Source organism: Protobothrops mucrosquamatus, unplaced genomic scaffold (assembly GCF_001527695.2).
Source record: "Protobothrops mucrosquamatus isolate PMUCROS unplaced genomic scaffold, P.Mucros_1.0 scaffold_289, whole genome shotgun sequence".
NCBI lineage: Eukaryota > Metazoa > Chordata > Lepidosauria > Squamata > Viperidae > Protobothrops > Protobothrops mucrosquamatus.
Window position 1 is genome coordinate 605,354 of NW_015386365.1, and position 12,934 is coordinate 618,287.

General features: G+C 39.2%; 1 protein-coding gene across 1 annotated transcript in view; it reads left to right on the plus strand.

The window, feature by feature from the left end:
- The window catches only part of MIA3 (MIA SH3 domain ER export factor 3), a 37,457-nt gene extending 28,178 nt beyond the window's left edge, over nt 1-9,279 (plus strand). The window contains exons 19-29 of the mRNA XM_015831921.1: nt 1,198-1,299; nt 1,384-1,444; nt 1,536-1,571; nt 1,743-1,810; nt 2,278-2,375; nt 2,471-2,602; nt 5,522-5,590; nt 5,675-5,754; nt 5,908-5,979; nt 6,553-6,697; nt 7,165-9,279. Of these exons, the coding sequence (XP_015687407.1) occupies nt 1,198-1,299; nt 1,384-1,444; nt 1,536-1,571; nt 1,743-1,810; nt 2,278-2,375; nt 2,471-2,602; nt 5,522-5,590; nt 5,675-5,754; nt 5,908-5,979; nt 6,553-6,697; nt 7,165-7,484 (1,183 nt within the window). The 3' untranslated portion in view covers nt 7,485-9,279. The remainder of the gene's footprint in view (nt 1-1,197; nt 1,300-1,383; nt 1,445-1,535; nt 1,572-1,742; nt 1,811-2,277; nt 2,376-2,470; nt 2,603-5,521; nt 5,591-5,674; nt 5,755-5,907; nt 5,980-6,552; nt 6,698-7,164) is intronic.
- The last annotated feature ends 3,655 nt before the right edge of the window (nt 9,280-12,934 follow it).

Consider the following 12,934-nt stretch of genomic DNA (forward strand, 5'->3'; position numbering starts at 1 on the left):
TTTCATCTTTAATTTTTCTCCAAGATTTCATGTACTCCGTAGCTTCCAAAAAGTTTTCCAGTATAAGCTCATAATCAAACTGTGGGTAAACTTCCTCCATTTCAGTGGTGAAATAGTCTTTTAATCTTTTGCTGGAGGCTGTATTTGCTAAAAGTCAACAAGTATCCACCTCCACAATAGTAAACAAACTCACCACCCAGCTGTTACAAGTCCTTTATCTTTTCCCTTTTATTATCATTTGAAGGTCAAATCCATCTTCAAACACCAGAAGGAAATACAGTTGCAATAACAATTTTCACCACAAGATATCCTCAGTAGACTGTAAGATCCCTTTTTTTTCCAAGTTACTAAAATTTTATCTCATTAGGAAAATAGAGAATAAAAAAGACAGGTATTTCCAGCATCATAAGTAAAGTAATAATAATGTTCTGTAATAGAAATTTTTCCAGGACCCCTAGGTATCCAAAAAATTGAATAGTCAGTAAATGTTAGCTATTTTATTTCTTTTGTTCCAGAACTCTTTTTCCCAAGTAGACAGACGCCGCTCTCTTAAAGCAGGGAAGTAGTTCAAAGGCTTTTTACAGGAAAGATAGTTAAGGCAAAGAGAGGGAAGGAAAGGTCTCCCACAGATCCTCCACGGTGGTTCTTTATCGCTTAGCTGTTCTTCTAACTTTCGGCTGGAGTGGCAAAGTGATTGGCCATTTTATTGGCCGATCTTTTCTCCGTCAGCCCTAAGGAGCTAGCTCGGACTGCGGAAGGAGCTGCCGCCCTTCCACAGTCAGACGAAGGCCTCCTCAACGGTAGTCGCCCCTCCAGGGCAACTTTTCGATCCTATTGAGGGTCTACCGATGGAGGGAAATGACCGGCGAAGAGAGAAGTCTGTGCGCACGACTGCCTGCGCCGCAACCCGGAACCAGAAGTTTTCTTAAGGGATGTATTGGCGTTTTAAATGAGCTTGGTTTCTCATGCTTATGTCCTTTTGCTGGAAAGTAAAGTGCCAGCATATTTGATAATACCAAATGGAGAAGAGCACGCTCTTACTCCTTCCTTAATAAGAGGCAGTGCTCTTGTATATCTTTCTTCAAGATTACTTTGACCGTCTTCCTACCACCTCTCTTCAGGTTACTTGCTTTTTGGTATTAGCAGTTGAACATAACTTGATTGTACTTCATTATGCCACTTTTTATTTTGTCCTAGGAAATTGACACAAGAGGAGTATGAACGTCAAGAGAAAGAGCAGAAGCTCTCTGCTGCAGATGAAAAGGCAGTCCTGGCTGTTGAAGAAGTGAAAATCTACAAGTAATTCTGATATATAAATACGTCGACTTTTGATTTTGAGGGAAAGCATTGTGATTAGAAATAACTTTTCATCTTCTTTGACAGGCAGAGAATTCAGGAGATGGAGGAAGAATTGCAAAAAACAGAGCGGTCTTATAAAAATCAGGTCTGGAGTTATTTCAAGACATTCTGAAAAAGAAAACTTTAGATTATAAGGTGATCTGCAAATTAAAACATTTTTTCTTTCATATTTTAAGATTGCTGCTCATGAGAAGAAGGCCCATGACAATTGGGTAAGGCTGTGTTTTCTTTTAAGAACAGCATTTCAGCTTTGAATATTTTGTTGCATTACACTTATTTACTATAGCCTCTTGATATTCCTGAAAGCTGTTCTAGTAGGCTTTGATTTCAAGTGGTATTTGACTAACAGTTTCTGATTTATGTACTTTTATCTTTTTTTACAGCTCATAGCACGTTCTGCAGAGAGGGCATTGGTTGAAGAAAAAAGGGAATCTGCCAGCTTGAGACAAAAGTAAGCATGTTTTATACAATGTGATTACTATTTCTAAGACAGGGCTTTTCAAACTTTTCACTCATTGTACCACTTTTAGGATATGGCAATATCTGAGTACCACCAGTCATCTAGCAAGGTGTCAAAAACTTTGATGACCCAAAAAAAAAAAGGGAAAAAGTGATAAAGTACAGGTAGTCCTCGACTTACAACAGTTCGCTTAGTGACTGTTTGAAGTTACAATGGCACTGAAAAAAGTGCCCCCCAAGGCACAGCCGAGCAAGACACCTGCCTGCCCACCCGGTAGCACTCTCATTCCCCTCCCCTGCTACCACTTTTCTAGGATGGTCGCGTACCACCTGCCAGGTGCCAATGTACCACAGGTGGTACCTGTACCACTGGTTGAAAAGCCCTGTTCTAAGAGACAACATTAAGAGTTATTTTTTAAGTGGCTGGATTGCATTAAGAATGTTCTTTTTACTTATTAGAATCATAGAGGTGAATCAAAAAATAGCTTCCCTTCAGAGACCAATAATTGTGAAACCAACTGCAGGCCGGCCAGACCATCAGACTTTACCTCGCAGAGGTATAGTTGTTTCCCATGTCTTTAAACTTACCATTTTAGAAGAGGAAATAGATACTTTGCCATATTTCCTGTGTATTATTTCTATTTCATAATAGGTCCAATAAGTCGAGATGGATCTTTTGGCCCCTCGCCTGTGAGTGGGGGAGCTCCTTCCCCACCACTGATGATGGAACCACCTGGACGACCTCCTTCTGCCAACCCAAGAGATGGATCAAGAGGTGAACTTAGTAAGCAATCTTTTTTTAATAATTATTCTGCAGCAAGAAATTAATATTTATCTATCTTCTAAACAAACATACATAATTTAATATTTACTATTTATATATTTATCTTTTTACTATTAGTAAGCAGCCCAGAGTTGCCTTATCATTGAGATGGGCAGGATTTAAATTTAATAAATAAATAAAGGAATTCTCTGGGTTAACAATAGCACAGGTAGTCTTCATTTTAAAACTGCCACTGGGACAGACAACTCACTCATTAAGTAACATAGTAAGTGGAAAAATTACATGCCTGCGACTGTGTTTACAATTTTATTTCAGCTTTCCTTTGTGGCATCAGAAGGATATGAACTTAAGCAGCTGGGTGAGCTCAATTGGCAGGGAAGGTTTCTGAAACTTAACTCATGAGAAAATCTTATAGTCCTTCTCCCCCTCAGCCTTTGGAATGCTCCCCCAGAAGAAAATTGTATTTATATTCATTGGAGAGGAAGGGATTACAACAAAATAAGCAGCACACAAAGGGGAATACACATTGAAAAGAATGCACTACTGTGTTTTTTCCGAAAATAAGACCTATCCTGAAAATAAGCCCCAACTTGATTTTTACGTGTGCGCCCAATATAAGCCCTACCACAGAAATAAGTCCTAGTTTTGGGGTGAAGCACACGCGTAAAAATCAAGCTGGGGTGGTGGGGGGTGGAGTTGCCCCACGTGCCCTGTACCCAGTTACCTTAGGACCATGGTAGCCAGGTCTCCCATGCCCCAACACTTGTTGCGTTGCTGCCTGAGTTCTGCGGTCGCTTGCGGCCAAATGCCACATGGCATATTGTGCCACTGCCACCACTTGCCGCAGGAGACCATAAGGCTTGTTGCGCTGCTGCTGCCGCTCACAACTAGAAGCCGCACAATGTGTCATACTGATTGCACCGCTGCTCGCAGCTGAAGGCCGCAAGGGTCATTGCGCCGATCTCCCTGCCGCCGCTGCTCTCGCGGCTGAAGGCCATGAGACCTATTGCGCCGATCGCACCACTGCTGCTGCTTGCAGAAGGAGGCTGCATGGCGATCATGGCGATTGCATGCCAGTGCCATCGATCGCGGCAGCGGCGTGATTGGCGTTCTGAGCCTCGCGGCTCCCTGCCGCAAGTGGTGCCAGCAGCACAATGAGCCACGTGGCCCCCTGTGAGAGGTGGGCATGGCACAATGTGCCACGTGGCGTGAGACCGCAAGCAGCCAGAGAAGAACTCAGGCAGCGGTGCGAGAGCTGTCTGGGCGTGGGAGGCCTGGCTGCGGCAGTCCTAAGGTAAGCGGGTAAGACGTCCCCTGAAAATAAGACCTGGTACCTCTTTTGGAGGCAAAAGAAATATAAGACCAGGTCTTATTTTTGGGGAAACACGGGTAGTGCCAGATGTTTGTTTATCACGCAGACGAAAATCATTAATATGCACATTGATCACAAAGTTACTTTTCATCACTGTCATAACCGTGAACAGTCACTAAATGAGGACTACAATATTAAAATGGACTGTCACTTGCACAGTGGGATTTGCTTTTTTTTTTCTTTTCCCTTTATTCCTCTTGAGGATATCCCCACTCATTTGAAATAGACTTGGGGAATTTTGGTAGAAACAAACCTTGTTCCACCAATGATATTTGTTCAGTTGGATAGACCTGGTTAATATTTCATTTCTATTACTGTCACTCTCCATTATGTTAACATCACCTTTGTATCTTGGAGGAGCTCATGTCTGGTTAACCCTCTGCACTTCAGTTACTAAAGATTACATTTTGGCAATGTCTATTTTTCACCATCATCTTAATCACCTGAAAAATATTAAACATTCTTCCCAGTAATCAAAAAGCTGCTCATCTTTGGCTTAGCACAACATATGGATCTACCCAGTGGTGGGATTCAAATATGTGAACAACTGGTTCTCTGTGTGGATGCCGCTTCTGGAAGTCCATTCTGGGCCTGAGCAACAAAAAATTAGCTACCGGTTCTGCCAAAGTGGTACGAACTGGCTGAATCCCACCACTGGATCTACCCAGTGTGGCAAACGCTTTTCTTGAATTGTTAAATCCACTAACTAAATCAAGCGGTTCTTATGTTTCTATGTCAAGATAAGAACTAGGGAGGAGATACTTAGAATCATTATAACTTAAAAAAACCCAAGCATGATAATTTTTTATTTGAATTTGTGTGAGAAAGAAATTTGCCTACGAGTCTTCCAATGCTAAATCATAAAAGACCTTTATAGGAATACTTTGCTAAACCCTACATGTGAAACTTCCTGCCCCAAAGTTTAGATTATTTCTCTGTCATAGTATGTCGATTAACTTATTGATTTTTAGTTCAGATCTTTTGCTTTTTGTTGCTAAACTTTATCAAGCACTTATGTACTAGTGCTGAATTCCTTTTATAACCCGTCATATGTTTTAATTTGAATATCTCATGTATGAAAGGAAAAATACACACTTTTGTATATTTACTTAAATGTATACTCTACATTTTCTTTTTGAACTCAACTAATGTGCATAACGCTGTCTTTTTTTTCATATAGCAATCTTATAAGATGATTTGGACAGAAAGATGATTAGCATAAAATCACTGCATTTTCAGAACTCTATGTTGAATTCAAGCCTAATCTTTTCAATCCCAGACTAATACTTACTTCCTAATTCACACTAGTTTAAAAATAGATGTATCACTTTTTATAAGGCAGGTATAAGATATAAAGAAACGTAGAATGGCCTCGTGGTGTTTTCCAGGTTGTTTTGGACACCCTTTGTTATTTCTATCAGTTCAGTTAGTGTGAAGAATAGTCAGAATTGGGAGGTTGTTGTCTAAAGTATCTAGAGGGCACTGTATTGCGTAGCCGTTAGTTGGCAAAATAATAATCTCTACCAAACTGCATTGTAATCCTTCAGATACTATGACTGATGGCCCTCCGGTCCCAAAAAGGCATTCTGAGCAATCAGGAAGGATATCTGCTCCAGGTAAGAATGGCAAGAGATTCCATCTACGTTTTGAAAGTGTAGCATCTTTTTTCAAGCAATATTAAATGTGTAATTTTCTTCTAGACCTTGGTCCTCCTGTAACAACACTGATCAACTGTGGACCAAGAACATCTTCTCCTTCAACTGCAGTTGTTGATGGAATAGTAAGTGGGGGGGAGTTGCTATTTCTTTGGGTGAAATGACATGCTGTACGGAATCTTTGTTTTGTTACCTTATATATGCCATATCATCCCTCACTTATGTATCAATTTCTATTTGTCTGTCACTCATCTTTATATTGCTGGGGGGGAAAAAAGCAAAATCTTACCAAAGAGCTTGAAGTCCCCCATGTTTCTGCTGCCCCACCTTCCTCCGGTGAAGCAACTGCAGTGAGTACCAAGAGGCTGGGAATGGTGCCTTTCTCCTGCATTTGATGGGGAGGATGTAAAAAGCATGGTGCTTCATGACTCAGCATGAGAGATGCGGTGCAGAACTCACTCTGGGTTGCAGCTCTTTCTCTTGGCTTTGCATTTTGCTAAAGCTACATGCATTGTAACAGCATTTGGAAAAACCATATTTTAGTTGCTTTAAGGAAAATATAATCCAGTTGCTTCATAAATGGTGGCGCTTGACACTTAAGGCTTTTCTAATCCCTGAGGTCCTCTGATCATTTTCTTCTGTAGATGGTGTGGGATTTGCTGGTATTATAAAGGAATGCACTTAGAAGAGTGTCTAGTTCAGATCTGGATGGCCATTTTGAGAATATTTTTATAGGATAATATCTCTTTGATGCCTGAAGACGAGAATATTCTTGAAAATTTTTTTCCATAAAACACAGTGAGCTAAATTTGGAAATGTGAGGTCTTTTCAGCAACAATATTTCCTTAAAGTACTTTTAATCTATAGTTCTCTAATTTCATGAATAATGCCTTATAGACAACTAACACTGCAGTCTTCTACAGGTTAATTTTGGTTCTAAAGGCCCACCATCTTTCCTGGGACCTCCCATGATGACATCCGCAGCAGTTGGGCCTTTGCCACCTCCTATTCGATTTGGACCACCACCCCGCCTGCCCTATGGACCTCGGCCTCTTCCTCTTCCTTTTGGTATGGACTGTATTGTACATTGTGGGGTTTTTTTCAGATTATTTAGATTTAATGCTGAATACCTTTCATATCAGAGTTTGCTAAAAATGCACTTTAAAAGAAATTCCGTTCTTAGTATTCCAAGAAATGTTATTTTGTATAGAATATGAAGTTGCGTTATATATGGAACTTGCAAGGGTTGGATGATAATAGTAATACCAATTTGAGTAGTATAGGCTTCTTTGATGGCATGTTCAGTCTTGTACTAAGTATAATTGATTTTTAGCAAAACAAAAATGCTTGGAAGTGTCAAAAGGCTAGAAAGAGCACCGATTCTTTACCCTTACAACTCAGAAATCTTTTGCAGCCTATTTTAAATATTTATGTGCAGTCATAAAGATTAGAAGCATGCTTTCCTAAAATGAAAGTGATGACAAATGGTAACTTGATTTTGAACCGCCCAGTTTCATTTTTTTTTTCCCTTTCAGTTCCTGGAGCTCCTCTACCGCCACCTATTCCTAGAGATTATCCACCTGGTCCTCCATTTGGAATGCGAGATTTTCCTCCTGTTCCACTGCCACACCCTGAACAGAGAGGATATATCCGTGGGCCACCTCCTTTCCGGCCACCTCCCCCCAGAGATTATCTTCCAGGTCCACGACTACCTCCACCAGGTTTAAGGGATTATTCTCCTCCTGTTAGAGACTTGCCACCTACAAGGTCCAATGACTACCAAGAAAGCCCTCCCTGTTCTCAGTCTCCATCTAGCTCACAAGACTCTGCACATCTTCCTGAACAGAAACCATGACTTCAGATTTCTGGACTGATTTTGATCACGTTTCATGGGGTGAGGATTTCAGTGGCTTCAGCAGGACTCTTCCTTCTAAATTTGGTTTCAGTGTAGCTTTCTTTTTCTTTTCTTTCTTTTTTTTTTTTCCCAAAAAATAATTTCTATAGTAATGTGCATTTTGATAACCTTTAAATCGGACTTGTTCATCCTCTTTGGATGTACTTAGAATGTTTCTGTGATAAGCCTGAAGCCTGCTTTTACAGCTGTGACCAACTCGCAGCTCTCAACGTGCAATATATAAGAAATACCTGTATAGTTAGTTTTTAAATAATGTAACCTATGTAAATGATGTTGTTAAATGATTTAAAAATTATAATCTGAACATTTCCTGTGGAAATAGCTTCAGTAAGAAATGCTACCATTCATATATAGCCTACAGTCACTGTAGACAAATGGTTTACATAAAGAGAGATTCCAACTCATACTTTTTAAAGCAAAAAGTACCAGAAGAAACCTACATGCTATATTGGAAGGACAAATCTACTAATAAAGCAAGATTCTTTTTTTGCTATATACAAAATTATTTTAACGGCTTAACAAGTTGAAAGTAATTATAAAGAGTAAGTATCCCAGAGTAAACATTGTTCTAATTCAATGGATTCTGTAGTAAGGAAGAATCAAGGTTAAATATACATGACAGAGTCCTCTGCTGCTATAGGAAACACTAAATCAAATACTGTATATACAAAGTCTGTTAATTTCAGCATAATTTACAGTGAAGTGTAGCAATTAGTTTGCTGTTTTGTCCCAGCTAAAGGCTCAGGTCGAATTATGTCATTATTTTTATACGAAATAATTGGGCAATTTATTTTAAATAATTATTGAATCAAAGGATGCTGGAAACTGTTTTCTAACTTAAGAATACGTTTTCATTATATCTGTCTTTAAAAATTCCTATCCTGTTGTATAAGGGCAGATGCATTTTCTAGGAGTAGTATTGAATCATGCAGTTTTCTTGAGAGTAGGAGGGTGGATAGAATGACAAAGTGTAAAAGATAAGACAATCTTCATTTCACAGAACGTCTGAATCAAACCCTTTCTGCTTGTATGCTTATTTTGATTTATACACACATCTACGTATAATGAGGCATATACATCTGTGCCTGCATACATATACATATTCTACTTATATCTATTCATAATACTATTTCCAGATTGTATCAGTAGAAAAGATAGCCTAACTACAATTCAAAAACTAATTGTAAGTCCACCTACTCAGTGATAAAACCTACAGTGGAGAAATTTTCAGGTGACAATTCTGTTAAGAGTTAAATGTTGTTGGAGGCTTGGAACAGAGCCCAAAGTATACATGCCTTTCTCTCAACCAGCAACTGCCAAGACAAGTGATGGTTTATAGACAGTAAGCCAAGGAATGCCAATTGTTAGTCCTTATAGAATTACGGTATGGGATTTTTCAGCCTAAGAAAGACTAAACCATGATTGGAAGATTAAGCAGAAGTTCAACAGACATTATTTACCTTGAAACAAAACTTTCACTTCCTTTTTAATGAAATGGTAATTGAGTGTATCGAATAATCTTGAAAGGGCCCTTCTAGAACAGAGCATCTCTCTTCCTTGAATATAGATATTCTGCCCTGTAACTTAAGAGTGTTGACTTTTGAAAGATTTCTTAGAACCTCCTAATTTAATAGAAAGGCTTGATTATTTTGTAAGGTGGCCTTTTATCTTTGGAAATGCATTATTACTATTGCAGGCACTTTGAGATATTGAAATAAATATGGGATGAAATAGCTATGCAAATTTTCATATACGCATGTCTTTGAGTCAGGAGTATCAGAAGAATGAAACACTAACTTTTTTTTTTCTGATAGCACTTTCTCCCCCTCTCCTGCCTCTATTTTTAGATTTGGTTTCATATTTTCTTTCATACGTAGAGGAAGACACAATAGGATAAGGTATTCTTGATTTGATATTAGGATATTCAGGGAAAGTGACCACATAAAGTTGGGGAGAGTTGATTTTAAGAGAAACAAATGCTGGTGTATAAATAATAATAATAATAAAGTTGGAAGGGACCAACCTCCAGTAGCTCAGGTTGGGGGACGAGTCCGTCCTTGGGATGTGGTAAAGTCTGTTTACCGACAGGTCAGAGAAGAATTTTTGAAGGTCACAACCTCGTAAGTGGCGAAGACCTCCGTCCAACAAGGTGACCAATTAACAAGACAGTCCTTCAAAGAGGAATCAACTAAGTTGCTTCTCTCCTTGATCAGTTTCCATCCATTGCTTCTTCAGGCGCCTTGGAGAATAGCTTGACTCCCTCTTCTTTGTGGCAGCCCCTGAGATATTGGAACACTGCTATCATGTCCCCCCTCGTCCTTCTCTTCATTAAACTAGATATACCCAATTCCAGCAGCCGTTCCTTATATGTTTTAGCTATCTCTAACTCAGAAATCAATGGAAAAAGAACTTGAGATGAGTGGGAGTTAACATTAATGAAGCCCTGCCAGAGAAGGCCATTAGCACATCTGATACAACATTTGAGAAATTCACAAGCCCAAACTGAAGGCCATCGGCCTTCTGCTATCATATTGGCTACCAATCAGGATGTTGAGCATGCTCTTTGTGGCTTAAGAAATAATATACGGCCATTAGTGTTGTAGCCCTCATGATCCTTCATGAGTTTATGCAATCCCCTTTTAAAACCATTGCAATTACCATAACTGTAACAAGGGAATTTCACAGTTTACAGAGTGTGGGAAAAATGTTTTATGTCATTTCTGAATTTCCTTGAATTTAGTTTCATTGGATGTCTTTGAGTTCTAGCATTGTTAGAGAAACAAGCTTGTGTCTCCACACTATCTATGCAGCGTTTCTCAACCTTGACAACTTTAAAATGTATGGACTTCCCTAGCCAGTAATATCTGAGCATCTCAAAGTTGCCAAGGTTCAAAAATTCTGGGAGTTGTAGTCCACGCATCTTAAAGTTGCCAGGGTGGAAAAACTATTGACCCTCCCTAGGTCTTCCCTTTGTTCCAAGTGGAAGAGTCTTACACTCTGCAGTCTATTCATGTGGGGAGTTGCTATAGTTTCCTAACAACTACTTTGTGTGCTTCATTTTGTAACAAAGGTTTTATACAAAAATGTGGTTTCACCATAGATATTTTTTAAGGGCATCATTATATTTGCAAGTTTTAATTACACTTTTATTTTACTTTTATTTATTTTTCAATTCCCTTTTAATTCAAAGTATAGATTTTTTTAAAACAGCAGCTGCCAATTAAACTGGCGTTTTCGTCTACCGGTAGCTTAACAACAACAACAACAACAACAACAACAACAACAATAATAATAATAATAATAATAATAATAATAATAATAATAATAATAAAAAGTTGGAAGGGACCTTGGAGGTCATCTAGTCCAACCCCCTGCTCAGGCAGGAAACCCTATATCGTTTCAGACAAATGGCTGTCCAGTCTCTTCTTAAAAACTTCCAGTGTTGGAGCATTCACAACTTTTGGAGGCAGGTTATTCCACTGGTTAATTGTTCTAACTGTCAGGAAGTTTCTCCTTAGTTCTAGGTTGCTTCTCTCCTTGCTTAGTTTCCATTCATTGCTTCTTGTCCTGCCTTCAGGCGCTTTGGAGAATAGCTTGACTCCCTCTTCTTTGTGACAGCCCCTGAGATATTGGAACACTACTATCATGTCCCCCCTCGTCCTTTTCTTCATTAAACTAGACATACCCAATTCCAGCAACCGTTCCTTATATGTTTTAGCATCCAGTCCCCTAATTATCTTTGTTGCTCTTCTCTGCGCTCTTTCTAGAGTCCCAACATCTTTTTTACATCGTGGTGACCAAAACTGGATGCAGTATTCCAAGTGTGGACTAACAAGGCATTGTAAAGTGGTATTAACACTTTACGTGGTCTTGATTCTATCCCTCTGTTAATGCAGCCTAGCATTGTGTTGGCTTTTTTGGCAGCTGCAGCACACTGCTGACTCATATCTAAGTGATTGTCGACTAGGACTCCCAAGATCCCTCTCACAGTTACTACTATTGAGCAAGGTACCACCTATATTGTACCTGTACATTTGGTTTTTCTTGCCTAAATGTAGAACCTTACTTTTTTCACCATTGAATTTCATTTTGTTAGATAGCGCTCAGTGTTCAAGTCTGTCCAGATCCTCCTGTATCCTAAGCCTATCTTCTGGAGTGTTAGCTATTCCTGCCAGCTTGGTGTCGTCTGCAAATTTGATGAGTTCCCCATCTATCCTCTCGTCCAAATCATTGATGAAGATGTTGAAGAGCACTGGGCCTAGAACAGAGCCCTGGGGCACCCCACTACACACTTCCCTCCATGTAGATGCAGTTCCATTGAGGACCACAAACTGAATAGGGCCGATCAGCCAGCTACGAATCCATCTGGTGGTGATGCTGTCTAACTCACCTACAGCTGTTCACTATAACTCCAGGATCCTTTCCCTGGTCCGGGCTCGGCTACCTGAGATCTTTCAAATGCATATTTACAAATGAAGGTTAATGGTACATAACCTGCTTTTACTATTTTGAAGCTCATTTGCCCAATTTGGAGCTCTTTTAGTGCTTTTTACAATCCATTTTGGATTGTACCATCCTGAATAGCTGATACCATCAACAAATGTGCCCGCTTCACTGATAAGCCTCAACTCCATTTCATCTATATATAAACTGAGGTTGAATACTTAAATGTCACAGAGCCCCCAAACAAATCAGAATAAAAGCAGTAAAATAAAGTACAGTAAAATAAGAAAAGAACATGAACAGAGAGTAGAAGTAAGATACCGTAAAATCAGGTAAGAATGATACAGAACTCCAAAATTACAGAATACTTTGTTCTACACAGAATAGCCCCAAATCAATCCGGAATTCATTTGCTATTAGCAAAGCACACATTTTGAAGACTGCAAATGCAAACTTAGCAATGGCTTATTTTATCTGGGGTCTTTGTTTACCAGAAGGTGATTTATTGCAAATTCTGCTCATCCAGAAAATTACTAACAATGAAAGACATTAAGAATTCATTATGCATATCTCTACAGAAGTCATAAGAAGTTAACACATGGCCTACAGATGCAGTATTTCCAGATAGGCAGGGACAAGTCCTTGGGTTTTCTGAAAGTTGCCCTTCAATGTAGTTGTTGGCGGGATATCAAAGAACCTCAATTATAATCTGGTTAAAATGTTGATCTGATTGAAAGTAAAATTTACTATCCCTCAACTGCATTCTATGTAGTGCTTTGTATTCCATTGCAATTCTCTTATCTTTTTGTCTAAAAACAGCCGTGGCCTGTTTTTGTCCCAGCAACAATAGTGCCTCTGACATAAAACCAGTTTCAGAACTGTCTCCAATGTCTTTTTCTTTTTCCAGATGGAATGAAAGTTTTTCTAGCAAGATCAAAATGTCAAAC